The 27,262-nt window shown below is 55.8% G+C and overlaps 1 protein-coding gene across 1 annotated transcript; it reads right to left on the bottom strand.

Moving 5' to 3' along the window:
* Positions 1 to 3,418: 3,418 nt before the first annotated feature.
* Positions 3,419 to 24,836, bottom strand: WNT9B (Wnt family member 9B). Its single transcript, XM_084861748.1, has 4 exons — positions 24,731 to 24,836; positions 7,207 to 7,463; positions 6,072 to 6,337; positions 3,419 to 5,160 (listed from the first exon to the last, which is right to left on the bottom strand). The coding sequence occupies exons 1-4, from the start codon at positions 24,805 to 24,807 to the stop codon at positions 4,687 to 4,689; spliced, it is 1,074 nt and encodes a 357-aa protein (XP_084717874.1). The 5' UTR covers positions 24,808 to 24,836; the 3' UTR covers positions 3,419 to 4,686.
* Between the last annotated feature and the right edge of the window lie 2,426 nt (positions 24,837 to 27,262).

The raw sequence follows: 27,262 nt of genomic DNA, 5'->3' as shown, positions 1-27,262 counted from the left end.
AGCTGTTGGTTCTCTCAGGTTGGACTATAGACCTCCCTCAGCCTCCCTCCCTGGGCACTCCTGAGGGTCCCAGCAGGGCTGGAGAGTGGGCGTAGGGCAGTGCCTCTTGCCCTATCAGACCCCCAGGAGCGGAGGCTGGTTGAGGACCTGCATTTCCCAAAGCATGCTGGGAAGGCAGAGTGGCCAGAGGAAGGACACTTGGGCTGACAGACAAATGATTCAAACCAAGGCACAGTCGTGCCTCTCATTTCTCCCAACCAATCCTAAGTCCTGAAGGTTCTGGCTTTGCCTCATCCTGCCCCCACCCAAACCTGCATTGCTGGCCATGAAACTGGGGCTCTAGACATACTTACCCTGTCTGGGAGGGCACCCAGGCTCCGGCCTGACCTGACGTGGCATGCAACCTTGGATGGGTTACTTCCTTCCTCTAGGCCTCAGGTGACCAGAATCCATAGAAGGGGGTGATCCATCCCTGAAATGCCTACATCTGAGGGGGACAGCAGGTGGAGAGAGGAAGGAATACACACTTCGGAGGTTCTGCGGTTCAGTCCTGACATCGCTGCTTGCGAGTGGCATCTGGGAGCTTGTATGTCTCACAACCTTCATTTCCTTAACCGTAAGATGGTGGTGCTTGTGCCCAGTGTGTAAGGTGGTTTCAATAAATGAGACAAAGTGGGTATAGAAGCAGACATGTAGTTTATTGGTTTATTGTCTCCCCGCCCCCCCCCCCCCCCCCACGAGAGTGTCAGTCCCGGGAGGCGGGGACTTGGTCCCGCTCACTGCTGCCCCCCAGCCTCCAGGGTGGTGCGGGCACCCGTAGGAACTCCCTAAGCAATCGCATGGATGGGCAGAACAAGGTGCTCAATACACGATAGCTCCCACGGTAATCCTCAAATGTGCCAAGACAAAAAGCATTTGAAGTTCATGGTTGTTGAGAGAGAGAGAGAGAGAGAGAGAAAGAGAGAGAGAGAGAGAGAGAGAGAGAGAAAGAGAGAGGGAGAGAAAGAAAGAGAAAACCTCTGGAAAGCAAGAAATAACGGTCAGGGTTGGCACAGGTCTGTCGCTCTGTCCGCCAGGCAACGGAGGACACGAGGGAAGCCGGGTGTGTCTGGACAAGGGGCTGGAGATGATGTGCCCATGAGGTCCCGGTGGAGCATCTGTAAATCAAGCGGGCGGCAGCGGCTGGTCCTTGGCCACCTGGGGAGCCCCGTGCCCTCTGTCTCTGAGGGCTCCCCTCTCAAGCTGACTTCGGCCAGGTGGCATCGCAGGCCCAGGCTACCGGTGCAGCTGATATTACAGGAGAAGCCAGAAATCCCATGGGAAACAATTCATTTTTTTAAATAAAAACACAAATAAAAGCAGACCCATATGTGGCTGGGAGGAGCCCTGTGAAGCCGCCCGACCTCTTGGGCAGCCTGGGCAGGAGGAGGGGGGGTCCAATGGTGGCCCCCTGGAGTGATCCCCCACGGGGTCCTTGTCTCTCCAGCCTTAGTGGGCAGTCCCGGCCCCGAGACACAGGAATCCATGGGGAAAATGCCGGAGTGCTGTCCTTATCCAAACGGCCCATGTCACCCACCGCCAGGGAAGCAGCCACTGCCGCGGGTCCTTGCGCTGAGGGTGTGTCCGGGCTCTGGGGCTCCCGGGCTCAGGATCAGTCAGCCCGCACAGAGCCTGGCCCAAGAGATGGTCGGTCCATAGTCACTGACGGGCCCTCTTCAGCGTGACTCTGAGCATCGCTTTCCCGTCCGGGGCCGCATCTGTGTAAGGGCACAGCGACATGGTCCCACCGACCTCACCGGGGTAACGGGGAAAGCAGGTGAGGTTCTGGGGGCAGAAGGGTTTCTGAAGATTGAAAGTGCTTTACAGATTCAAGGTGTGGTCATCCTTGTTGTCATCAGTGTTATGAGCAAGACAGTGTGGCCAGAGCAGGAGAGGGGGCCTGGGACCAGAAGAGCAGAGAGTTCCAGACTTCGCAAGGAGGATCCGGATCAAGCCAATGGGGCTCATGCAGAAGGGGGGGGGGGGGGGGGAGTCATGCCACAGGTGCTGCCCATAGAATATAGAAACTATATAAATAACATAAATATTTTCTCATATATCTTAGCTATATAAATTATTCTCTTTTTGCCCTAAAATCTATATATGTGAGGTAGACAACAAATACCCTGTGAGTGATTCCCTTAAAGCTGTATAGAATGAGGGGGTCAGTGGTAACTGGTCCCCAGGGTCCCGGCAGGACTGAGGTGGACCTCTGGGGGCAACTGGAAGAGAAAGGGTGGGAGCCATAAAAGAGAAGGAAGGGCTGGAGAGAGGTGGCCCCACAGGTGGAGGGGCCCTCAGAGCCTGCATCCAGGCTCTTGGCCTGGGCTGTCTGTGTTGGTGGCCAGCCATGGCCTTGATCCCTCAGAGTCTGCCCTTTATCCTCCTGCACCCCCGACACTGCCGGCCCTGGCGTTGAGGTGCAGATGGCGTGTTGGTGGATCATGCTCCTCCTCCTGCCGCTGTAGGCCTCGGGCTGAGCCAGTGTGGGGGCAGAGTTGGGTCTCTGGGGAGCAAGATGGCTGCGGCTGGCAGTCTCCAGGTGGTGGGAGTGGGGAAGAAACGAGAAAACCAGCCCCCTCTCCTGGGTGCTCTTTCTGTCAGCTGTGGGCCAGCTGCTTGGGTGCGTGGTCAGTCCAGAAAGAAGGCTCATCAGAGCCTCTGCGGCCAGAGATCCTTCCAGCATCCTGCAGGCTGCCCGCGCCCCTGGAGAGGCAGAGCCATCTCGCCCTTGGAGGTCTCGCCCCGGGGCGTCTTCCTGGGGCCCGAGGGGAGTTTCTGAGCACTCAGCTGACTCTGACGCTTCCTGTTTCAGCGGAGGGTCAGCAACTCTGCGTTCAGGGCGAGAGGAAGCTGACAGAGGGCGCGGCCGGGCGAGCAGCGTGGCCAAGGCCATCCCAGAGGAGGTCACTTCCGCCCGGCTGGCTCCGAGCCCTGCTCTGGGGAAGCACAGCCGCCAGCGAAGTGATCCCTGCGGGGCTTTGGTCCTGACCCAGGGGGGTGTGTGCTGCCAAGGGAGGAGCCTCAGCCCGGCAGGTCCAAGAGGCATGCGTGTGTGCATGTGTGTGTGTGTGTGAGTGTGTGTGCATTTGTATGTGTGTGTACATGTGTGTGAGTGTGTGCGCATTTGTGTGTGTACATGTGTGTGTATGTATGTGTGAGTGAGTGTATGTGTGTGTACATGTGTGTGTGTGTGCATTTGTATGTGTGTGTACATGTGTGTGTGTGAGTGTGTGTGCATTTGTGTGTGTGAGTGTGTGTGCATTTGTATGTGTGTGTACATGTGTGTGTGAGTGTGTGTGCATTTGTATGTGTGTGTACATGTGTGTGTGTGTGTGAGTGTGTGTGCATTTGTGTGTGTGTACGTGTGTGTGTGTGTGTGTGTGTGTGAGTGTGTGTGTGTATGTGTGTGTGAGTGTACCAGCCTCTCTCTCCTCCTCCCACCCAGGGCCTTGGGAGGTATCACTGAAAATGTCCACAGGATTGGAGGAATTCAGCAGTCACTTCTGTTTCTTAGGCGGAGGGCCCATTAGTAAATAAGGGGGCTCCCTAGGAAACCAGGCTTAGCAAAGACTTTCCTGTCCCTACACCTCCCCAGGGCAAAAACCTTAAGCAGATGAGTAGCTGTTAGAGCAGAAATGTAACCAGGATCAGGACGCATAAGCCAACTCTCCTGTACCCCAAATGTCAACTGTGTGGGGGCCTCACAGCACAGGGGGACCCCAACCATGGGGACCAGAGCCAGCTCCAGGGGAAGCTGAGACGCTGAGCTTGCCTGGCACCACATCCTGCCTGGCACCAGGGGGCTGCCACCCTCTCCTGGGCGGGGACTAAAGGATCTGTGTCCCAGAGCAAACAGCCCCCCGGGCACTGCGCCCCCTCTGGGTCTTGCACCCGCCGGTGCTCTTGCTGAGCACGGCTGGGTGGCGCCGGGTAACAGCTCTCAAGACAAGAAAGAGGCCTCAGCACGGGCAGATTTTAAAAACATAATCAGGGACTCGGAGTCTAGGACGTGTCTCTGATGTGGCCCATTCCAGCCCAGAAAGCTTGCTTTTCTCCAAACCCACGGCTCCCAGCCCCTGGCCTTGCCCCTTGTCTCTGGGTGGTGACGGTTTGTGGCCCCTGGGCCCACTGTGCCCGGAGCAGGGCCCCCGGGGGGGGGACTGACCCCTCCCAGCCAGGCTCCAGCCTGGGCTTCCAGCTGGCACTGCCTCCCGGTGCCCTCCTTACCCCGAAGCTCAATTCCCTGCCTCTCCCGGGCGGCGCTGGGCCACGTGTCCTAGGAACGGAGATGGCGAGGGATTTCTCCCGTCCCCTCCGAAACCTCGGGCCTGCCCTCCTCCCGGCCTCTCTCGTTTCCTTCCACTCCTTTCCCACTCTGCCTTCCTGCTGCAAGTCCTCAAAAAAGACTGGGGACCCTCGGGCTCAGGGCAGAGCCTGCCCCTCGCATGGCTGAGTGTCGAGGGAGCGGGAGGCTGCCAGGCGTGACGGGGAGAGGAAGGAGCACGGGTGCCCATGGGCACGCCCATCGATGAGCGCATGCGTGCAGGCGTATCTGCCCCGAGGGGCCAGCTGGACGGCTGGGCGGCTCTGGGCACTGAGTGAGGGGGTCCTGGCAGTGCCCGGCTGGCACACCGGGCGGCGGACCTAGGGCTTGCAGGTGTACACGAGCTCCTCCTGCACGCACTGCTGGCACTCCACGTAGCAGCACCACTGCACCTGGCAGTGGCAGGAGAAGGCCACCAGGCGGCTCTGGGTGTCGTAGCCCCGCCCGCAGCACAGGCTGCTGCAGCTGGCCTCCCGGGAGCACACCCTGCCCGCTGTGCCCGGGGAGTACTTGCTGGGCCGGCAGAAGCTGGGCGAGTCCTCCATGTAGACCAGGTCCCCGGGCCGGGGGGCCGGGCCCTTGGCGGGACCGTCCAGCCTGGCGGGCGCCCACAGCTCCAGGCGGCCCAGGGCCTCGTTGGTGGCGCTGGACACCTTGACCGCCGAGTCGTAGCGCAGCTTGAGCGCCTGGCCCGTCTCCCGGAACGGGGAGAGCTGCTTCCAGCAGGTGCGCACGGCGCAGGAGCCCGACACGCCGTGGCACTTGCAGGTGGTCCTGAGGCCACTCTTGACGGCCTGGGGGGGGGGGGCAGAGGGAGGCGGGGTCAGAGGCCCAGGGCGCCCCCCCCCCCAGCGGGGGAGCTGCAGGAAGATGGGAGAGTTCGCCGGGTGGCATCTCTGTGCAAACTAGCCCCAGGCTCCTCCTGCCCTGGGCAGAAGCAGTTCGATGCCAACGGGCATGCCGCGGTGAGAGAGGGCTAGGCTGGCCCCTCCCCGGGCCGGAGTCCCTGTGGAGTGGACGGCGTGCACAGCCGAGGACAGCAGCCGAGGTTTGCACAGCTCAGTGATGAGGGCCTGGACCTCGGCTTCCTGAGGCCCTTCCTCCCGCAGCCCGCTCACCCCACAGACCTGGACACCGTTTACCCTCCAGTCCAGGAGAGGCAGCTACCGTGTGACCCCAGCCAAGTCCAGTCCCTCGCCCGGGCCTCCTCCTCTTTCCATGTGTGAACTCAGAGGAGGAGTGGGGGTGGCACCGGATCAGAGCTTTCTGACGGTGTTGGCTACTAAGGCCTCCAGGAAGGCTAGTCCTTGGAACGGAGACCCCTCTCCTAACGTTCTTGTCTCACCGGGGCTTGTCCCCCCACCCTGGCCCCCACCCGCTGTCCAGCGCCGCTGACCCCCGGGAACCTTCCCTGCGTCCTGGTCACGGCTGAAAGCCACTGCCCAAGGAACGCTGGTGGAAAAAAAGAGGTTCAGGGGGGTGAAGGCATGAATAGGAGGTGGGGGGGAATGGGGGAATAAGGACACATATGTAATACCTTAATCAATCAATCAATTTTTTTTTAAAAGAGGTTCATCCTGGGACGGCTGTGTGCATGCGTGTGCGTGTGCGTGCGTGCGTGTGCGTGTGTGTGTGTGTGTGTGTGTGTGTGTGTGCTGGGGGGCCGGTGGGGAGGACGGGCTGGGGGCCCCGGGAGCGCGCTCACCTTGATGCCCACGTTGGTGTTGTGGGCGTCGACCCGCGCCCGCAGGTCCTTGCTCCCCCTCTTGGGCCCCAGGAAGTTGCTCAGGAACTTGGTGCTGTACTTGAGGTTGTCGCCGCACACGCCCCACTGCCAGGCCTGCCGGCTCTCCAGGCCCGGCGAGTCGTCGCAGGTGCAGCGCTCCATGCGGCCGGCGCTGCAGGCCCGCGCCAGCGTGTGCGTGAGGGCGGCCGCCGACACCGCGTACAGGAAGGCCGTCTCCTTGAAGCCTGGCCGGGCGCGGGGGGAGGGGCGCGTGAACCCGAGGACCCTGCCCTTGGGCTCAGGCCGCGAGGTGCTATTTGAGATGGGCCTTTCCATTCACTGTGAGTATATACCCCAGTTCCCCAGGCAGAATCTGGGGGCAGTGGAGGGCTGGGGGCAGGGGAACAGGTCAAACACTGAGATGCAAAGAGAAGGGACTTAGGCACCTGGTGAGGGAGACAGCTGGGACTGAACCGAGGCTCCTGACTCCACATCCGTGTGTGAACAAGTTGGACTAACCCACTTCTGAAGCCCCCGATCCTCTGACACATGCCCTCACTAACGGGCCTCATTAACCCACAACTCTGCTCCCCAGGACTGGGCTGGATTCGCAAGGGCAGTGTGGCCTGAGCACAGGGGCCAGGGGTGTGGGAAGGGCATCTTCCTAGCCTCCTCCTCTCTGCCCTCCTCCCCCCAGCCCTCCTCCTCTCTGCCCTCCTCCTCTCTGCCCTCCTCCTCTCTGCCCTCCTCCTCTCTGCCCTCCTCCCCCCAGCCCTCCTCCTCTCTGCCCTCCTCCTCTCTGCCCTCCTCCCCCCAGCCCTCCTCCTCTCTGCCCTCCTCCTCTCTGCCCTCCTCCTCTCTGCCCTCCTCCTCTCTGCCCTCCTCCCCCCAGCCCTCCTCCTCTCTGCCCTCCTCCTCTCTGCCCTCCTCCCCCAGCCCTCCTCCTCTCTGCCCTCCTCCTCTCTGCCCTCCTCCCCCCAGCCCTCCTCCTCTCTGCCCTCCTCCTCTCTGCCCTCCTCCTCTCTGCCCTCCTCCTCTCTGCCCTCCTCCTCTCTGCCCTCCTCCTCTCTGCCCTCCTCCCCCCAGCCCTCCTCCTCTCTGCCCTCCTCCCTACCTCTCTTGAGCAGGCTCGTCCTCCCCTCCAGGCTGCAGTTCCAGCGCTCCTGCCGAAACTGGAACTGGCACTCCAGCAGGCTGAGGTGGGCAGCATCCTGCAGGGTCTCGGCCAGGCCGGGTTCCCGCCGACAGAGCTGCTTCTGCCGCCGGGACAGCTTCAGCAGGTCGCACTGCTTCAGGTGGGCCCCGCCCTGGGCCGGCGCCGCCGCGGTGCCCAGCCCGGGGAAGGGCGTCAGGACCTCCCGGCCAGTCAGGCTAGGGGGGCGAGAAGGGAGACCCGTGACCCTGGGGAGTCCCAATGGGGCGACGGAGCTGGGGGAGAGAACTAACGAGGACAGGTCTGGAGGACGCGGGCAGGCCAGGGGAGGGGGCCCTCGTGGAGGGGTTCGCCATTTCCGGAGGGAGGCCGGCCCCATGGGGCTCTAGTCCCTTTTTGCAGAGCAGGAAACCAAGGTGCTGCTAACAGGGGCCAGGGCAGGGTCCCAAGCGTGTCTTCTAGATGCCAAAGTCTCTGCTCTTCTCGCCCACCCAGTTCCCCACCCTTATGCAATCACGCGGTGCTTAACAACACAGACTTCCAGGATCCACACTTAGCAAGTCTGCTTCTGTGGGTCTGGAGTGGGGCCCGGGGAATCTGTATATTTACAGATTCAATTATCAGGGAAGTCTGGAAATACTGCAGGTAGCACTGGCTGCTGTTCAGAGGGGAGAGCCACACTCATTCCAAAGGCGGGGATGGGGATGGAGTATGAGGTGGGGGGGGGGGGGTAGGGGAGGCAGAGCGCTGTACACGGTGAGCAGACACCCAGCCATTCTCCCGATGGCCCTGTCCCCCTGACACATGTCACCGCCCAAGTAATCCCACGCCAACCTAACTTGTTCCCAGATCATCAACCATCTGGCCACTCAGTGCCTGTTATAAGAAATGCTTGGGGAATATTCGCGTTGGTGGAAGAATGGGTGGAAGGAAAGAAAGGAGGAGGGATGGGAGGGAAGGGAGGATGGGTGGGTGGGTGGATGGACAGATTGACAGATGGGTGAGTGAAGGTGACGGAGCTGAATTGCCCTCAGTCCCGACTTCTCGTTATACAATAACATCTGAAGTTTGTGGGAGCTGGAATCCGGCTGCCACGTTCTGAGCCTGTCTGCCACTGCCTCGCTGTATGACCTTGAAGCCGTGGTTTTCTCCTCCGGAAAGTGGGACCAGCGATGCTCTCTACCTCCTGGGGGTGTCGGGGGTGATCACGTGAAAAGTACCAACCACAGTGCCTGGGGACATGCGAGAGTTTCTCAGAATCCTTTCCTCCTGCAAGATGCTTGACTGTCTAACTTGGGCAGAGTCTTCCCTTTGTCCAGAAAAGGAAACAGAGGCTTTTTGAAGAGGCAGTGACGGGCCCGAGTCGCCCAGCAGATCGGCAGCAAGGTGGGGACTGGGATTAGAGCGCGCCTTACCCTCCCAGAGGCTCTCTGGGACAGGGTTCTACCAGTTCAAAAACTCACTGTCCCATCCCCTAGTGACCCTCCGCGAGGGTCATCCCAGACGCAGGCTGGAGGACGTAACCCCTTTCTGGAACATGCTGGCCTCACGGTCAAGGTAAAAGAACGAAGGTAGAGCCACACGGAGGCTTTTAAAGCTCCTGCTTGAACGTGGCACTGGCCATTCCTGCTCCAAGGCAAGTCCCGGCCAAGCCCCGAGGGGTCAGAAAGGCCCGTGTCCCATGGACACAGGGGCACAGTTCCCCGTTCGGAGCCACCTGCCCCGGCCAGGACACCTGGCCAGACGCCATGCCCTCCCTGTCTGGGTGGGCGCCGGTGCTGGCCGGGCCCCAGGTGCCCCCAGAAAGTGCCTGTAGGTTCCAAACCCATCAGGTGCAGCCAACCCAGCACGGAGCATATCTCTGAAACCTCCGAGCAGAGACAGATGCTATCGGGCTCCTCCTGGCCCAGCCTGGCCCTGGTTCCCCTCCCAGACAGGGTGAGGGCAGGGGCCCGTTAATCATTAACCTGGGGGCAAATGGGTAAATTTCCAGTCCGCCAGGCCTACACCCAAGCCCCTCCCGGCAGCCTGGCAGGAAACCCTGGGAGCTTGACCCTTGGCTGGTCCATGGCAGAACCTGATGTCAACTCCTCCAGCTGAGGGGCCCCACCCTGACCGGCTTCCAGGGCGGAGAGCCCCTGGGGGGCTGCAGGCAGCAAAGGGGCAGCAGCCACGCAGCCCCCCAAATGTCCCCCCCACGCCAGGGACAGTGCCTGCCTCTGCAGTTCCCATGTTTCAGAAATTGCTGCTTTCCTTACAGCGGCTGATTGACAGATGGCAGAATGAGCAGGGAGGGATAGGGATTTTGATCAACAGTGTTGCCCGTCCTTCAAGTCCTGTCTCAAATGCATTTTAAGAATAATGGCTATCCTTGTTGTATCATTACAGGTACATGATGTTATATGAGATGATATAGCTACCACTTTATGAGTGCTTATTTCTAAGCCCCTTAAATTACTATGCAGACACCTGAAGAGACAGTGACTGGGCAGATCAGCAGCAAGGTGGGGACTAGGATTAGAGCTCTCTGTGAAATGGTTCTACCAGTTCAAAACAGCCCTGTTCCCTGGTGGCCCTCTGCATGGGTTGGCTGCCCTGCTGCTCTGGCCTGTTGATTGAACCAATGAGGATCACATGACCCAAGCTGGGCCAATCAGTCCTTTCTCTGGGAATTTGGAATGTGAATTAAGAGAGCATACAGTTGCTTTCTCTCTCTTTTTTGGTGACTGGCCTGTAACTCAGGCGATTTTTTTTTTTTTTTTTTAAAGGAAGCTGGTCTAAAGAGAGAATGAATCAATGCCTCAAGAGAGTGGGAGAGAGAATTTGGGGAGCAGGGTCTTTCTGAGGTCAGCTGTGTTCTTGCTTGAGACGCCCCTACCTGTAATACAGTGTCAAGACTTGGAGTTGGCTTGTCTAACTAAGGGTGCCTGCAGCCCCTGATGAGGTTCTTATGACAGCTGTGGAGTACCAGCGTGCCCTAGGCTGCTCCTGTGAGCCAGGCTCAGTACCCTTTCCCCATCCACAGGCACATGTTTTGTTTTTGTTTTTAAATTCCATGTAATAGAGCCTGTGATTGACGGCCCCAGGAGTCCACTATAAAGTCGGTTAATTTTATTAGCGGTAATGACACTAAGTAGCGATTAATGGTCGGGAAAGGCAGCCAACCGCACAGGGACCTCAGGCCACGTTGGGCCTTGGGCTGCCCAGGGCTGCCCTCAGAAGAGGCGCCCTGGCACTGCCCCTCAGGGGCGAGGAGGCGGACAGCTGGGAGCCCTCCCGGGACCCAGTTTTCCCCTTATTTGTTTTCCATGTTGTGGTTGGAGATCATATTTCCTTTGAAGAAATAGGGCCGTCTATCTCTCTCCCTTCCTCTCTGTACAAAATCAATAAAATATATTAAAAAAAAAAAAAAAAAAAAAAAAAAAAAGCCAAGACCGGTTTGGCTCAATGGATAGAGCGTCGGCTTGGGGACTGAAGGTCCCGGGTTCGATTCCGGTCAAGGGCATGTACCTTGGTTGCGGGCATATCCCCAGTGGGGGGTGTGCAAGAGGCAGCTGATCGATGACTCTCTCTCATTGATGTTTCTAACTCTCTATCTCTCTCCCTTCCTCTCTGTACAAAATCAATAAAATATATTAAAAAAAAATTAAAAAAAAAAAGAAATAGGGCCCTGACATCAAATTTAGAGAATGCCTGGAGGCATTTCCTTAAACCCGTGCTTGTGAGCTCTTCTCCACGGGCCCAGCCCAGGGCATCTGCTGGGGAAGGCTTCCTCCTGGACCCTGGAAGAATTCCAGGTGGTGCAGGCTCCAGTCTGCTCCAGGTCAGTGGACAGGATCCTCTTTCCTTAAAGAAACCACACCCAGGCCTGGGAACCCACACACCAGGCCCCTCTGCAAAAGTCTCAACTGCCCACATATTAGCTGAGCCCCATGGGAGTAAACTGGAGAAGATCAAGTGGCCTTCGTTAATCTAACAAATCCAGACAAATTTGGGGGTTCTAATAAAGACACGGCTCCTCGGTGAGGTCAGACTATCAGCCAAACAAGTGACCAGCGTTCTGAACCAAAGAGCAGAGGACGGAGAATTTGCAATTTTCCTTGTTGCTCTTCCGCGCTGGAGGACGAGCCTCCAGGCTTCCCCGCCTGACTGGTGTTCCTGAGACACCCGGGACCTCATGGGTGGCACCTGCATTGGCCCAACTGGTCTCCCCATTCCTGCATCATCCAGTCCGGCTTCCACAGGCTGCTTTCCAGACTCTCTTCTCCAGTTAGGAAAGTAACACCCCCCTGTGACCATCTCCATTCTCCTCCCTTCTTTGGCCCCAGCCTATATCCTCTGCCCCCTGCCCCCTTGGCCCATGACCCTTAGGTTAATAATAAGACAAGAAACCCCCACCCCCATGCAATGAGATGCACCTGGCTTTGACCCTAGACCAGGGGTCCTCAAACTTTTTAAAGTGGGGGCCAGATCACGGTCCCTCAGAGAGCTGGAGGGCCGGACTATATGAACTACTAATTCCTACTGTAACACCTCGGCTGCGCTCACTGCCCAAAAAACCTGGCGGGCAGGATCAGACTCCTCTGTGGGCCGCATGTGGCCCGCAGGCCGTAGTTTGAAGACCCCTGCCCCAGACCATCCCAGACACTTCCCTGGCCACCTCATCTCCCCATGGAGTGGGAAAAGGCAAGGGTGCCCCTCAGGACTCCACCTCACATTCACCCCCTGCCCCACCCCCCAACCCAGATGTCTCTTCTGTCCGCTCCTGCCTCCTTTCACATTCCCCACGGTCACCCCCAGTTTGGGCTAAAGCAGCCCCACCTGAGGTGACGGTGAAGTAAGCAATAGGCGGTTCCCCAGGCTTCGAGGAAGGCCTCTCAGGAGACCGCTTTGGTTTACCATCAGCCAGGACTCAGGAGCCATCAGACCCCTGACAGGAAGTGGGGTTCATCCTGAACCAATCACCCATCACCTGCTGGAGAGTGGGGACCCAGGGACCTCAGGTCCCCAAGGCAGTTCTGATCTGGGTGGTTGGGTCCCAGGTCTGCCCTCACTCGCCCGTGACCTTGAGGACATCCACTCGCCCTCTGAGCCATTCCATCTAAGAGGTACGCGGTGACGAGTGGGGGAGCATGACCGGGGCCAGACTGCTTGAATTCGAATCCCACCTCCGCCTCTTACGAGTCCCCCCACCTTGGGAAAGGGACTCCACCTCCTGAGTCTCATCACAGTGCCTACGTCACAGGGCTGACCTGAGGGGGAAATGCGTTCACATCTGTAAGCTCTTAGAACACTGCCTCGCACATCATAAGCTCCAGATACCTGTCCTTCTTAAGTACCTACTATGTGCCGGGCCCTGTGCTGGGTGCTGGGACCCGCTCCTGCCTTCGAAGAGCTCACAGTCTAGAGAAAACATGGCTGAATGCAAGAGTACCCCAGACTCTCCCGAGACCCCAAGGGGCAGGGGAGGGAGAAGGAAGTTTTGAACAAGTCCAGCTTCCCGAGGAACAATCAGTAGCTGCTCAGGGACCCAAATCATCTGGGTGAGAACCTGACCTTGGCCAGTCTCGGTCCTGCCTGCAGGGGGAGGTGTGGGGTGGGGAGGAGGCAGGAGGACGCCCCCAGGCCTGGCAGGTGGAGAACACTTCCCATCACCTGAGTGTGCCCCAGGCTCTGCTTTTCTACCCCCCTCCCACCTCCACACACACCTGTTTCTGCTTGAGAGGGTCTGATGGGGCCAGAGGAGGCCTCCCCCAGGATGTGGTGGGTAAGTGGGGCTGGCACAGGACAAGGCTGGTGGTTTCCAGGGCACCAGGTCATGCCAGCATGTCTGGACCCTTAGCTGGAGGGGCCAGGAGCTGTGCCTGGCACCAGGGCCCATGCCAACTGCAGGCAGCTGCCTGGGAACCAGGAAAGCCTTGCCCTGCCTGGAGCATTGGCCTCGGCCCTACAAGCCCCATTAGATGCTCCGATAACAGGCTTCCGCTGCAGGGCCGTTTACACGGTAAGTGCTCCTTTTGTGCTTTCATCTCAAACGTCTCAGCCCACCTTTCCCAGCCCTCATTGAATCTCTCTCTCTCTCTCTCTCTCTCTCTCTCTCTCTCTCTCTCTCTCTCTCTCTCTCCCCCCCCCCCCCACTCTCACCAACTTGTTACCCCCACCCGTGCTCGCTCTCCACTACCCACCTCTTCCCAGCAGGAAGAGTTAGTGAGGGCAGTGACTAGCCCAGGAAGAGAGCATCCATGGTTCTGAGCAAACAGTCCTTCAAAGAGGGGGCGGGGCCCTCAACACCGCCCCAGGCTTCTCTCCCCTCTTCCTGCCATCAGGTGTCCTGCCCTCCATCCTTCCCTCCATCCTCAGCCTCCTGCCCCCTCTCCTGGAGTCAGCGCCACCTCCCGCCTCCCCCAGGAAGAAGTCCTCAATGAGCAGTCTACATCTCCTAGCTTCACTGCACTCCTTCCTTTCACTCACTCACTCACTCATTTAAAATTAAGATGGAGGGTTTTATTGTGCATCAGCTTTGTGCCAGGTTTACCCACAGAAGACGGAAATAAACAAGGACATTCACTCCTTTCCTGTCTGGGTCCCCCAGCCCCTCCTGGGTCCAGCCTTGCTTTGCTCCCCAGCTCTCAGCCGCAGAGCCCACCTTGAGGACTGCATCTCATCACCACCTCCCCCCAGGAGCCCACAGAGCTTCTCCCCAGCCCCCCTTCTCCCCCCCCCCCCCATCCCTGGCTTAGAGAGAAAGAGCGGTCCCAGCTGTGGGCTTTGTCTCCCTAAGAACTGCTCTGCTTCCTGTTTCCGCAGACTGGGCTGCCCGCTGAGGATGGCATCGGGGAGACGTGCTCCCGAGCTAAATGGGCAGCAAGCAGCCCACACAGCAAACACGCTTTGCATCTCAACAATCTCCAGGATCCACAGCGTAACAAGTGCAACATCTGGAAAGGAAACGAATCCCTCTTCCCCCCTCCGGGCTCCCTCCCTCCCCGCTCAGGCTCAGGCAGAAGCTGAGGGGAGGGAGCCTTCGCCCATCACATGCACGGATCGGGTGGCATGGAGGGTCCCCGAAGTGACTCCCGAGCAGAGGAACCCCTCGCCTCTACCTCTCCCCCAGGTCCCTGGCTGGGTCCAGATGGACACCGTTTGAGTGATTCTGTCTTAGGGCTGAATAAACCCCACAAGATCACCCAGTCCCAAGGTTTCGCCATGATGGCTTCTGGGAGATATCTCCGAGGCTTCTGGGGACAGGGAGACGTTTGCCAAGTGTCTGCTGTGAGCTGCCTGGTGCCTGAGGAATCCACGTAGGATTTATGGTCCGAGGTGACCCACTGAGCTCGTGGCAGGGCTGGGGCTAGGCCCCAGGTCTCCTAACGGCTTCTATCAACCCGTCTGGTGGTTCCCGCGTTCAGTTTCAACATGAAGCTTCAGGTAATCAAAGTCAGACACCACCACAGCCTAGGGTGATAGGAATAGAAGAGAGGAAGGTTTGAAGGTAAGAAAACCTGGTCAGGACTCCTCTGGCCCCTGGGCAGCCCCAGGGAGAGAAGGTGCCTTTGTTTAAGAGGCTACTTGCCCCTGGTCTAACCTTCCCTTTTCAGCCCCAAGTCAGAAAGAGAGCTTCTGACTTTAGAGAAGCAGCCTGCTTGTTCATACTACAGCAGGAGAGTCTGATGTAATGCTAGTGCCGGAGCACGTACTTCGCTAGATAGAAAAATGGTCAGAGGAGAGCATCTGGGATTGGGAAGGGAGAAACTGGGAGCCTGAGGCAAGGAGTGGGGGGAGGAGAGAGAGGAGAGGCCAGAAGCCCTAAAGACAAGCTTCCCAAGGGTCTTTGGTTCAGAGGCCCAACCCTGACCCAGGGGAGGAGCAGCGTAGGAGGCATGGAGTGGGGACTGCAGCTGCTGAGGCTGTATCTCCTCCTGGCAAGCAGCACCCCCCTTCAGCTCTGCCCCAACCTATGGCCAACCTATGAATCATGGTAAGTTGACCAACCAGCGATAACTAGTATGGCATGCTCTTGAGTGGTCACCCTCTTCCCCATGGCCAGGCAAGCTCAACTGGGCTGTGGGTCCCGGAAGCGCCAGGCCCCTAGGGAACGTCTCATGTGTGCTCACTCTGTGACAAGGGCAGTTCTGTTATTTGCAGATGCTCTGTAGGCAGAGACGTCCCAGGCTGCTGTCGTCGTCTGTCCTCCCGCAGGTCCCAGGGATGGCCCACACTCCTCCTCTCAGCTCCAGAAATAGCAGGAACCTCCTAACCTGGTCAAGAAGTCAGGCCCTGAGTGTGCCTAGGGAGGGCCAGAGTGGTCCAGGACAGCCCAAGGGGGTGCTCCCTCGGGAACAGATCAGGGTCCTCCAGAGCAGGACCAGAATAACTTCCCACCTTGGACCATGCTGGATGCACAGCGAGCCCGGGCTGTACAGAGGGCGCCTCTCCTCAGGCCAAGCCAGTCTCCTCCTTGCTCCCCAGCCATGGCTCTCAGTCCGACCTCCATGCCTTTCTTCATGCTGGACCTCCTACCTGGAATGCGTTTCAGTCCAAAACCCCTCATGGATCCCCTGTACCCTTTTATTTACTTAATATATATTTATATTTACACACACACACACACACACACACACACTATTGACTTCAGAGAGGAAAGGAGAGGGAGAGATAGAAACATCAATGCTGAGAGATAATGGTTGATCGGCTGCCTTCTGTATACCCCCTACTGGAATCCTGCCCTTGTCCAGAATTGAACCTGGGACCCTTCAGTCCACAGGCTGATGCTCTATCCACTGAGCCAACCAGCTAGGACCTTTTATAGCCAGCCACTGCCTTCTCCGACAATGCAGAGGACGAGAAAAGGGACACAGGGGGCCTGTCCAGCTCCATCTAACATGCTATGATGCTTGTCCATCTCTTCCAGGAAGACCTCCTTACTTGTCAGCCCCATCGCTCTTCGCCCATCCCCTTCCCCATCTTCCAATTTTGCAGATACAGGAGCGTTGGTTTTGTGGGGCTGGCACTCTTTTCTCCCTCCTCAGGGCCGTACAGTCTCTCCAAGCAGCCTGTACGCTCCCTGGTAGAGATCATAGGTTCTTTTCTTCTGAGGTCCTCCTGTCCCCACCCCAGATCTTCTGAGCAAGTGTTCCTCAGACTCCTGCTGGCTGCATAACTCCCTCAGATGTCCAACCCTTCGAGCGTAGCTCTAGGCTCTCCCTCAGCCTCTTCCATCCCTACTTCCTGGCCTCCCTGCCGTCTGCTCTCAGGAGGGTGTGGCTGCAACCATGCCCTCCCTGGCCCTTAGACTGGGATCACTTGTGCGTGCTCTCCCCGGTGCCAGCGCTCAGGGCCACCTGGCTGCGGTCAGTCAGACCCCGCGTCCTCCAGCCCTCTGAGCCCCTGTGGGGACAAACACTGCCCAGGGCAGCCCGAGCCCCCCTTTGATACCAAGTGAGGACCAGCCAAGAACTTGGCCCAAGTCTTTCTTTCACAGCCTCTGGTGGTGACATGTGCTGAAAGTTTGCTGTAGGTTCACAAGCCTTTATCCACAATTCCAGACTCCAGACAGCTCTGGAAACTGCCGAGTGTTCGCACGGTTGTGAGGAACTCACGCGGCAGAGACTTGACCTGAACCAAGGCGAGAATATTTACGGTCTTGATTTATCCCAACACCTAGATGCTTCTTCTGCAAAAATGAAGTGTCGGATGATGGGGTGCTGGCCCTCGGCCTTGCTAGGGATGTCAGGTTATACATGATGTATGCATTATATTACCTTTCTAAAATCTGAAAAGTCTTCAATTCTGAGGCGCATCTGGCCTCGAAGGGATTGTAACTGTCAAGAAAGTAGGCCTTCTCTGCTGTTGTCCTAAAACCAGTTCCTTTGGAAATTCCAGTGCTGACTGAGCATGGGGGTCTAAGTATTTCCTGGCTCTTTAAGACTCTTCACCTCCCCTCACTCCCCCCCCCCCCGCAATCTTCATCTCTCCAGGGAAGGGTCTGGCCTTGAGGCCACTGCCCTAGCACCAAGTGCATCTTGGCTGCCAGTGGTTCCCCATGGTAGGCCATGTGGGGCTGACTCTGGCATCTGATCAGGCAAGTCTCTGCTCTCTGCTTGGCTTCTAGCTCCTTCCAGATACAGGCCAGATCCTGGCAAAGCAACGTGTGCTCCAGAGAGCCAAGAGTGAGCAGAAGATGAAAGAATAAATGTGATGAGGTAGAGAGGAGGGCTCTGGGGGAGAGGAAGGACCAGGGAAAGGGAGAGGGACTGCTCATTCAGACATTCACTACAGACTAGGAACAAAGCTAAGGCCTATTGGGAGGTACTCAGACCACAGCAGGGCCCCAATACCTCTTCTTAAAGAGAGCTATGCATGAATTGGAGACATGAGCACATGAAGAATTGGATGACAAATTAAGGGTTTAAGACATGAAGTACAGCCCACCGGTTGAGCATCAACCAAGAAACTAAGGGGTCATTGGTTCGATTCCAAGTTGGGGCTCATGCCTGGGTTGTGGGCTCAATCCTGCAGGGGGCGTATGGGAAGCAGCCACTTGATGACATTTCTCTCTCTCCCTATTTCTAAAAATTGATAAAAACATTATATATATATATATATATATATATATATATATATATATATATATATATAAGAGAGAGAGAGAGAGAGAGAGAGAGAGAGAGAGAGAGAGAGAGAGAGGTACGAGAGATGCCCATGATAGAAGCTAAGTGAAAGGCTGGGTCTCAGAGGGCCTGAGCTGGCCAGAGGGAGGCAGGCCTCAGCTGGGGCTCAACAGGAGCATGAGGCAGGGCTGACTGGGTTGGCTCTGGATTCTGAAGAGTAGTAGAGTTTAAATCTTGGTGCTCCCAGCCACTAGCTGCGTGGCTTTGGGCAAGGCTCTTGGTCTCTGTGAACGTGCCCCCACCCACCTGGAAATGAAGATAATTATATCAGTACCCACCTCCTAGGCTGTCACAATGGCTAAATGAGATGATATGCACATAAAGTGCTGAACACAGAAGGATTCAATTATACAATGACTGGAAACAATTACACAGTGGGCTAAAAATGGAGAGAGGAAGGAGCAAATGGCACGAAAGATGCTCCTTAACTTGGATGCTCTAAGGCAGATCATGAAATTTCTCAGACTCCTTATGCAGAGACTAGAGGCCCGATGCATGAAATTCGTGCAAGAGTAGGCCTTCCTTCCCTGGCTGCTGGCACCAGCTTCCCTCTGGCCACCAGCAGGGACTTGGGCTTCCCTCGTAGCCCTGGCTTCATCCATAAGGAAGGAAGTCTGAAAGGTCTTTGGCTGTCTGTTCTAATTAGCATATTATGCTTTTATTATATAAATAGCATTTCAGCGCGTTTATATGCATTTATTTAACCCTCACAACAACCCCACGAGGTAAGGATGAACCCATTTTTAAAGATGGGAAAGCTGAGGTCAGAATAGCTAAATGATTTGCCTGGGCCACACTTTTGTAAGTAGTTGGATGAAGGATTTGAACTCAATTTGTGTGACTCCAAGACCAGGACCTTGGGCTGCCTCCAATCCTATCAGGCAGATGCCGAGGTGATGTCCCCTCAGAGTACCTGGCCCACATCCTCTTGAGCCCAACATCTACCTGAGCACATAATCCTAAAGATACCAGGACCTCTCTTACTTAGGAGATGCCACCCCAGGGGTCCCCCTGACCTGCTTCCCTCCCCTCCTTTTTCCACTCCACAGCCTCAGAAACGTCACCGCCATCCACTGAGGAGGCTGGTTTCACCCTAAACCCAACCTTAGAGCCCAACTCTTGGGGGCGTGGAGGGGGGTTGGTAACAAGGCTGGCTGAATTCCTTCCCTAAACACAGTGATTCTTATCAGTGATGTTTGGCTTCCAACCCACTACCCCAAAGCAGTAACATGTATTTTACCCTTTCTTCCCTTCAACCCTGCTTTTTCTCAAGTAATTCCTAAAAATGCTTTTTGATTAAAAATAAATACTATTCAAATATATAAAACACTTAATGGGTTTTTTAAAATATTTGTAAGACCTGTACACTGAAAATTACAAAACACTGCTAACATTTTAAATAGAGATGGCCTGTTTATAAATCAGTAGACTCACTATTGTTTAAATGCCAATCTTCTATAAATTGATTTATAGATTCCTTGCAATTCTAATCAAGATCCCAGCAGGCTTTTCTGTAGATATTGACAAGTTTATACTAAAATGTATGTGGAAATATAAAGAATCCAAAAGAGCCAAAACAATTTTGAACAAAAGACAGAGAATTTATTGTCCTTGGTGTCAGGACTTACTTAACAGCTACAGTAAGCAAGGCTGAGTGGTACTGGCATAAGGATAAGCATATAAATTAGTGAGATGGAAAAGAGAGTCCAGAAATAGGCCCTCATCTATTGGCTCAATCAATTTGCAATAAAGATAACAATGGAGGAAGGATCACCTTTTTAACAAATGGTGCTGGAACAAGTGGCTATCCACATGAAAAAACAATGAACTTCAACCCTTACCTCACACCACACACACAAAGTAACTCAAAAGAGAATCATAGACCTAAGTGCAAAAGCTAAACCTATAAAGCTTCTAGAAAAAACAAAACAAAACAAAACAAAACAAAGGAGGAAATCTTCACAGCCTCTGGGAGGCAGAGGTTTCCTGAATAGGACCCCCCAAAAAAGCACATGCTCTATATACAAGAACATGTTGAAAAATTGTACTTCATCAAAATTAAAAACTTCTGTTCTTGGTAAGATACCAATAAGAAAATGAAAGGGCAAACCACAGACAAGGATATAATATTGCCAATACTTTCTGACAAAGGACTTGTACCAAAAATAATAAAAACTCTTATGACTCAACAATAAAAAACCCCAAATAAGTCAATGAAATAGACATTCAAATGACCAATAGTCACATAAAAATATTCAACACACCATTCATCAATGGGAAAACACAAATTAAAACCACAGCCAGATGCCAATACATACCCACTAAAATGGCCAAAATTAAGACTGACAGTAGCTGACAAGAATACGGAATACTTGAAATTCTCACACATTACTGTGTGAAACGGTACAACCACTCTGGAATACTATTTGACGGTTTCTTATAAAGCTAAACATATACATACCATGTGATCTAACAATCCGGTCTTAGATATTTATCCAAGAGAAATAAAAACACATGTCCACAAAAAGACGTGTACATAGCAACTTTATTTGGAATAGTTCCAACCTGGAAAAAACCCAAATGTCTATCAACAGGTGAATGAATAAACAAATTGAGGAACATCCACACAATGAAAGACTACTCGGCAAAAAAAAAAAAAAAAAAAAAAAGGAATGTGCTACTGGTATATGCAACAACATGGATGAATCTCAAGACATTATTTTGAGCAAAAAAGAATTCATATAGCAAAAGCTATACTATTCCATATGATTCCATTTATATGAGCTTCTACAAGGAGCAAGACTAATCTATAATGGCAGAAAGTAGAGAAGGGGTGGCTTGGGGCTGGTGGGGGAGGGTGGGCTGCCAAGGAGCACAGGGGATCCTTTGGGATGAAGGAAATGTAATTGTGGTGGTGGTTACATGGGGACAGACATTTGCTAAAACCCAAACCGTGCACTTAGAACACGTGCATTTTATTGTATGTAATGTTGATTTGGGGGAGGGAGGTGTGGGGGGTTAAGATTGTGTTTTGCCTCTTTTTTTAAAAAAATATATTTTATTGATTTTTCACAGAGAGGAAGGGAGAGGGATAGAGAGTTAGAAACATCAATGAGAGAGAAATATCGATCAGCTGCCTCCTGCACACCCCCTACTGGGGATGTGCCCGCAACCAAGGTACATGCCCTTGACCGGAATCGAACCCGGGACCCTTGAGTCCGCAGGCTGATGCTCTATCCACTGAGCCAAACCGGTTTCGGCATGTTTTGCTTCTCTACAAGGATGACATCTCCACAACCCAAGAAGATGGCTAGAGCCCCAGCAACCACCAAGAGTACTAAGCACTGTATTGAGCACTTAGTATGTGCCTGACAACCTACCAGGCCCTTCCATTCATTGGCCCAATGAAGCCTCACACCAGCCTTTAGGATGGGTGTTATCATCACCCAAACTCGGCAAAGTTAAGACATTTGCTTAACGTCACACAGTTAGCAAGAGGCATGATCTGAACTCTAACTCAGGTCTAGCTGTGCTTTTCATAAACTTCTCTGTTCATCTCCAGAGAGGAAAGAAACCCAATAAGCACAGAGGTCACACATTTAAAAATAACCATTGAAGTCAACTATGATTTTTAAAAGTTGCATCCAAAGGAACTATTTCTAGTTGCAAAGCCATTGGTCTGACTTAATCATGCATGCAGCTCATCACATAGGCAAGGCATGTTCCTTTATAAAACATCTCATCAGTTAATACTTCCGGAATTCTCAAGCCAACAGGGCCAAAACATGAGTCGGTGAATAATCCTAGACTCCAGGCGAGGACCAGCCTGTTAGGAAACCTTAATACTTCCAGGTGCTAAGGATCCTGGAGCAAATGACTTGGCCACAGACAACACAGAGAATGGTCCAGAAAGAGGGCAAACCTGAGCTTCCAGACTTCTGGTCTACCTCCCAGCCCACCATCAACATGCCATCCTTTGAGAGTCCACCTGACACACCAGCAGAGCTCAGTGCATCCGGTCCCATCATTGAGGACGCAGCCAAGAGAGTCAGACAGAGTTAACTAAACAGCCTCCTTTGCGGCTGCTGCTTCCCTGGGTGACTGACCACCCGTATTAGCTCTGGAGGCTGCAGGTCAAAGAGCTCAGACTGGCTTCTAGTCTGCCTCTCCCACTGATATGCTGTGTGACATTGGGTGAGTTGTTGGACCTTTCTGACCCTTGGTTTCCTTTGGGGCACTGCTTAGGCCCATCCTATATTCCCCAGGAATGGCTCTGAGAATCAGCTGAGAGAAGAGCTGAATGAGAAAGTTATTTGTAAACTGTGATACTAGTTATTAAGTTCTTACTAGAGGCCCGATGCACGAAATTCGTGCAAGAGTCGGCCCTCCTTCCCCCCGCTGCTGGCACCGGCTTCCCTCGCAGCCCCAGCTTTGTCCGGAAGGTCGTCTGGAAGGATGTCCGGAAGGTCATTTGGCTGTCTGGTCTAATTAGCATATTACGCTTTTATTATTATAGATGACCATAAACAGAATTAGGCTCCAGGCTCATGCAGAAGCAGTAGCAGCAACTGCCAGCTTACTGTGGTTTGGAAAAGATGGTTGTTTCCTTTAAAAATTTGGGGACAATGACCTGCTTGAAGCAGGGAGTTGGGCCAGAGATCCCTGGGGAGTCACTTCCAATGCTGAAGTCTATGCTTCTGTGATTCTGAAGGTCCCCAAAAGATGGGCTCCACTGGCTCTCCTGGTGTTTGAATTTTCCTTTATCAGAATGCCAGAGCTCTTCCTCTGATAATCAGAAAGCAAATGGCCTGGAGAAGAGAGAGGCACATTGCCTCCCATTCTCACTACAGTGGGGGTGGCTGATACACCTCCCTCCCAGAGAGCAAATGCTGATGGGAAGCTGGGACTCCCGGCCTGACTGGTGAGGGACAGGGCTTCCCCAGTGAGAACCCGGGCTCTCTGAGACCAAACACATGCCAGCACGAGGCCCGGTTTTAGCTTATTCTCTTAGTGTGAGTCCTGCTCCCCAGACGTTTTGGTGGCGGCTTACGTGTGCTTTGCCAGCTCTGCCCAGCTAGGCTCACACCTGGAAGGGGTGGCTCCAAGACTCACGGGACTCCTTTCCCCGTTAACCCAGCCCGAATCATCGCCCCTCTCATTTCCACGGCTGCCGCCTGCTCACTCCTCAATCTCTAATCCCATGCCCTGTTTCAAAGTCCTCTGCTTTCCTACCACACCAGCCAGAATGGTCCTCTCCATTTTGGCTCAGAAACCCTTGTCAGAGCTGGGATATCATCATCATCATCATCATCATCATTGGCATTCCTTGAGCATATGTGCTAGACATGTCCTGATTGCTTCACATGTACTAACTCACATAATCTTCATATGAAACAGGCACGATTAACCTCACGTTACAGATGAGAAACCAAGGCACAGAAAGCCTACGTGATTTGGCCAAGAACACACAGCTAGCAAGTAGGAGTGTGGAACTGAACCCCAAATCTGTGCCCTTCCCGTTTTATCCTTCCTGCTGAGGCAATAACAGTACCTTCAAGCCTGAAATCATTAGGAAAACAAAACACAAGTGTCAGTGCGTTGCTCTTGGAGTGGGTCGAGGCTCAAGTTCATCCCCTTCTTTGTAAAAGGGGTCATTGTAGCCCTAAAGACGGAGTGAGTGTCTTCCCCGTCAGCAGCAGCTGAGCCCAGAGCTAGGGTTTGAGCTGACAAGCCCTTGCCCCTTCCATCTCTCTCTCTCTCCCTCTCTCTCTCTCTCTCTCTCTCTCTCTCTCTCTCTCTCTCTCTCTCTCTCTCTCTCTCTCTGCCATTGCCCACAGCCAAGGAGTGCTTTAACCAGAGGTCATGACCTGGAAATTAGCCCACAGCCCTTGTTCCAGCCTGGGAGGGGCACCTCAGACCCTTACTCGCCCCTCCCTGGAAGGCCCTGAGAAGCAACCTCTGGCAGGTTCACTTGTTTGGGGTTCCCTTGCCTGCCTTCTAGTCCGACTGCAAACCTCACCTGGGAGTGAAGACCATAAAAAGTGGCGTGAGCCAAAGTGACAGACTGGACGTGGTCGGAGCAGGCTTCAGGCTTCGGGCGGAGGGCAGGGAAGTGCCTTCACCCCCACGACCCCATCTCCCACCCCAAGTGCCTGCCATTCAGCGCCAGAGAAGGAGGTCCCATTCACTGCCCCGAACGTGCGCTCCCAGCGCTCCCAGTCCCGCCCTTGCTCTCTCTCCGTCCTCCTCCGGGGAGAACTCACCGACGCCGCTCTGCGTTCGGTGGGATTTCCCAGCTGACAGTCCCCTCTGGGGGCTGCGCGGACCCTCCTCCCGGCCCGCGCGCGGCCCCCTCCCCGGCTCCGCACCAGCCCACCCCGCCCGCCCCAGCCTCCGGTCTCCGCTCCGGGGGGCGGCGAGGGAGCCGAGGCCAAGCCGGCGGCCGGACAGAGCCCACGCCGAGCCGCGGAGCGGGCATCGGGGCGCCGAGAGACGCCGGGGCGCGACCGGGCGGACGGGACCGGACCAGGGTCCGAGAAGCAGCGTGCAGACCCCGGGACCTGCGGCCAGGTCCCGGACAGGGACGGTGGGAAGAGCGCCTGCGAATGGGGACCCCAGAGCCGGACTCTCGAGGGGGCGCTGGGGGTCGGAGCCCAGGTGGCTGGAGACGCGGGGAGGGGGCGCTGGGCGCGGGCAGAGCGACGTCTGAGTGGGAGATGCCGCCTGGGCCAGGGCCAGAGGGGTCGGCGGAGTTGGCCCCGCAGCGGCCGGAGGCCCGGCAGGCAGGAGCGGGGGCGGGGGGCGGGGGCACTGACCCGAAGTAGGCGGCGTGGGCGGCGGGCAGCGCCAGCAGGAGCAGCGCGGCCAGGGCCGGGGGCGGCGCGGGGCGCATGGTGCGGGGCGCGGGGCCAGGCCACTTCCAGCGCCGCTCCACGGCGCAGCGCCGCCGCCCGCGCCCGCGGGGCTTTAAACCCGGAGGGGCGGGGCGGGGCGGGGCGGGGCGGGGCGGGGAGGGGAGGGCTGTTGGCCACCCCCCTGCCCCCCCCCCCCCCCCCCCCGGCGGCGAGCCCCCGTCCCATTGGCGCCGCCGGCCTCGGCCCGCCCCCGCCCCGCCCCCCCGCCCCAGGTGAGTGCGCACCTGACGCTGGGCCCACCCGGGGACGCGGCGGCGGAACGGGGGCACCCTCTCGCCCCTCAGTCCCCGTCCTCCCGAGGCGGGCATGGGAGGGCTGCGTGGGGTGAGGGAGTGTGTGCTTCTCTCTCTCTCGGGGCGGGTGGTGGCCCGCGCTGGTTCTCTCCCCAGGGTACGGGGTATGGGGGTGCCGGACTAGGAGGGAGGAGTGGGAATGGGAGGGAGGAGCCTGGGGTAGGGGAGAAGCAGTGTGGGGTCCGCTCCCCTGGCCGAAGGGCCGGGGACTCCAGGGCAGGGCCAGGTCCTGGGAGCAGAGCGGTTCTCAGGGTCTACGTGTATTGGGGGGAGGACCCTTTTGCCCCCCAAAAGGTCCCTTAGCCAAAGCGGAGCAGGGGAAAGGGGGCTCTCGTTCTAAATGGAAGGCCGGCCAAGGCGAGGTGCACGGCGGGGGCCTCGGGGGGCGTTTGACAAAGCGCCGCTGATGTTCTGGGGACAGAGATCCAGGTTCTCTGGTCAGTGGGGCGGGCAGAGCCGGGGAGGGGGTGGGGGACCGGGGGGGGGGGGGGGACTTGCTTCCCAAAGAACCTCTGTCGGAGAGGATGTGCGTCTCCACGACTGGACCACGAAGCTCTGTCTTGCTTCTTCTTTTTTTTTTTTTCTTTAAAAAATTTAATCCTAATTCCCGAAGCGCAGGTGAGCAGGTGGTACACTCTAGGGGGGAAACCGAAGCAAAGTTTAAAATGTTCTTGAGGGTCTTGAACTCTGGATCAAATCCAGCACAAGAAACTATAACTTGCACTGGATGCCAAGACCTGCGGGTCAACTTTCCAAAAACTCTGCCATGCCGGCACAACATCCGGTGGCAGCGACCTTGGCTCTGCGGTGGGCACTGCATGATTGCAGGTGGGGAGACAGGTGGGAGATGGCAGCTGTGGCGTTAGGTGTTCGGTGGCATTAGCACAGGAACCATCCCCACCCCCGTCCCTCCATAGTGAGGCTCTCTGAGTTCAATTTTCCTGTCAAGTGAGCAGTGATTAGCTGGTAGAAGATGCTTTTTAACAACTCTGCCAGCCCTACCCAATTCCACGGTCCCGTTTATGGAGGGGCACAGCCCCGCGTGATGGGCAGAGGCCTGAGGTCAAATCTTGTAACTGTGAACCCCAGGTATGAAATGGGGACAATGGCCAACGCCTCACAGGGTTTTTGTGCAGATGAGAGGGATGCCAAGTGCCAAACAGGTGCTGCCACTCAATAGCCGGTTGTTGTTGCTGTAACGGCAGGCAGCACCGGTGATGTTTACATGCTTTTGGGGGGTGAATGGGTGTCTGATTCCTATCGTTTGCCGATTTCTGTGCTGGAAAGAGTTCGAGCTGCCAATGTGGTGTCACCCCCGATCTCTGGAGCTAGGAAGAGGTTTGCACCATCGGCTCTGCCAGCCAGTCTGAGCCAGCTCCAGCTCACCCCTAGTAAGCCCTTGAAGCAGCTCAACAGAGCTCGGAGGAGCAGCACCGTGTGAGTCAGCCCGGAGCCCCAGCCACGCCCTCGCAGCACTGAGTGCTGGCAGTGAGGAGGGAGCAGGTCCAGCTTGGGCTCCCCAACTCCCCATCCTGTCCTCACGCCCCTAAGCACATACCACACACACAAGCAGGCACAAGCAGGCACGTGCCTGGAGAAGGGGGTGGGTGGGTGAGGGGGAGTACATTCTCCCAAAGTGACACATTTTCAACATTTCATAAAAGTTACCTGTTGACATCTGATGGTTGAGACTGTGATGCAGAGAGGTTGGAGGAAGCGCCAAAAAGTCAACAGAGACATGCGTGGTTAGACAGTGAGATATGCTTAGAAACTATCCAGATGGCTGGCCATTTCTCTTTGTATCTCCAGAGCCTGGCACAGGGCCCACCCAGCACATAGTAGGTACTCGGGAAATATGTTCTGTTGCCAGCTTGGTCTGTGGACTTTTTATGGGGCTTCAGGGATAGAAAGAGTCATATTGACACAATGCATGCTCACAGAAGCACCCCTTCTTATCCTCAGACACATGCTTCATTACACACACACACTCTGACACTCTGCAACACAAGCCCAGGCATTCGGTGACACACAGACTACCCCGCACCTCCCCCGTGGTTGTCCAAATTCCTAGGCAGACCCACAGCTGCTCTGGACCCACAGGTTCACACAGGTATGCAGGAGAAGCATTCTTAGACATCCA

The sequence above is a fragment of the Pipistrellus hanaki genome (assembly GCF_964339955.1).
Source record: "Pipistrellus hanaki genome assembly, chromosome: 16".
NCBI lineage: Eukaryota > Metazoa > Chordata > Mammalia > Chiroptera > Vespertilionidae > Pipistrellus > Pipistrellus hanaki.
Note: the sequence above shows the minus strand (reverse complement) of the source record. Positions and strands in the feature narration are given on the sequence as shown.

Bases quoted from the DNA above. Each gene is read 5' to 3' on its own strand.
- WNT9B (XM_084861748.1), bottom strand. From the start codon at position 24,807: ATGCGCCCCGCGCCGCCCCCGGCCCTGGCCGCGCTGCTCCTGCTGGCG. The intron at 7,464-24,730 runs GTCAGTGCCCCC...TCGCCCCCCTAG, and splicing joins GCCCACGCCGCCTACTTCGG to CCTGACTGGCCGGGAGGTCC. The intron at 5,161-6,071 runs GTGAGCGCGCTC...CCCCCCCCCCAG, and splicing joins ACACCAACGTGGGCATCAAG to GCCGTCAAGAGTGGCCTCAG.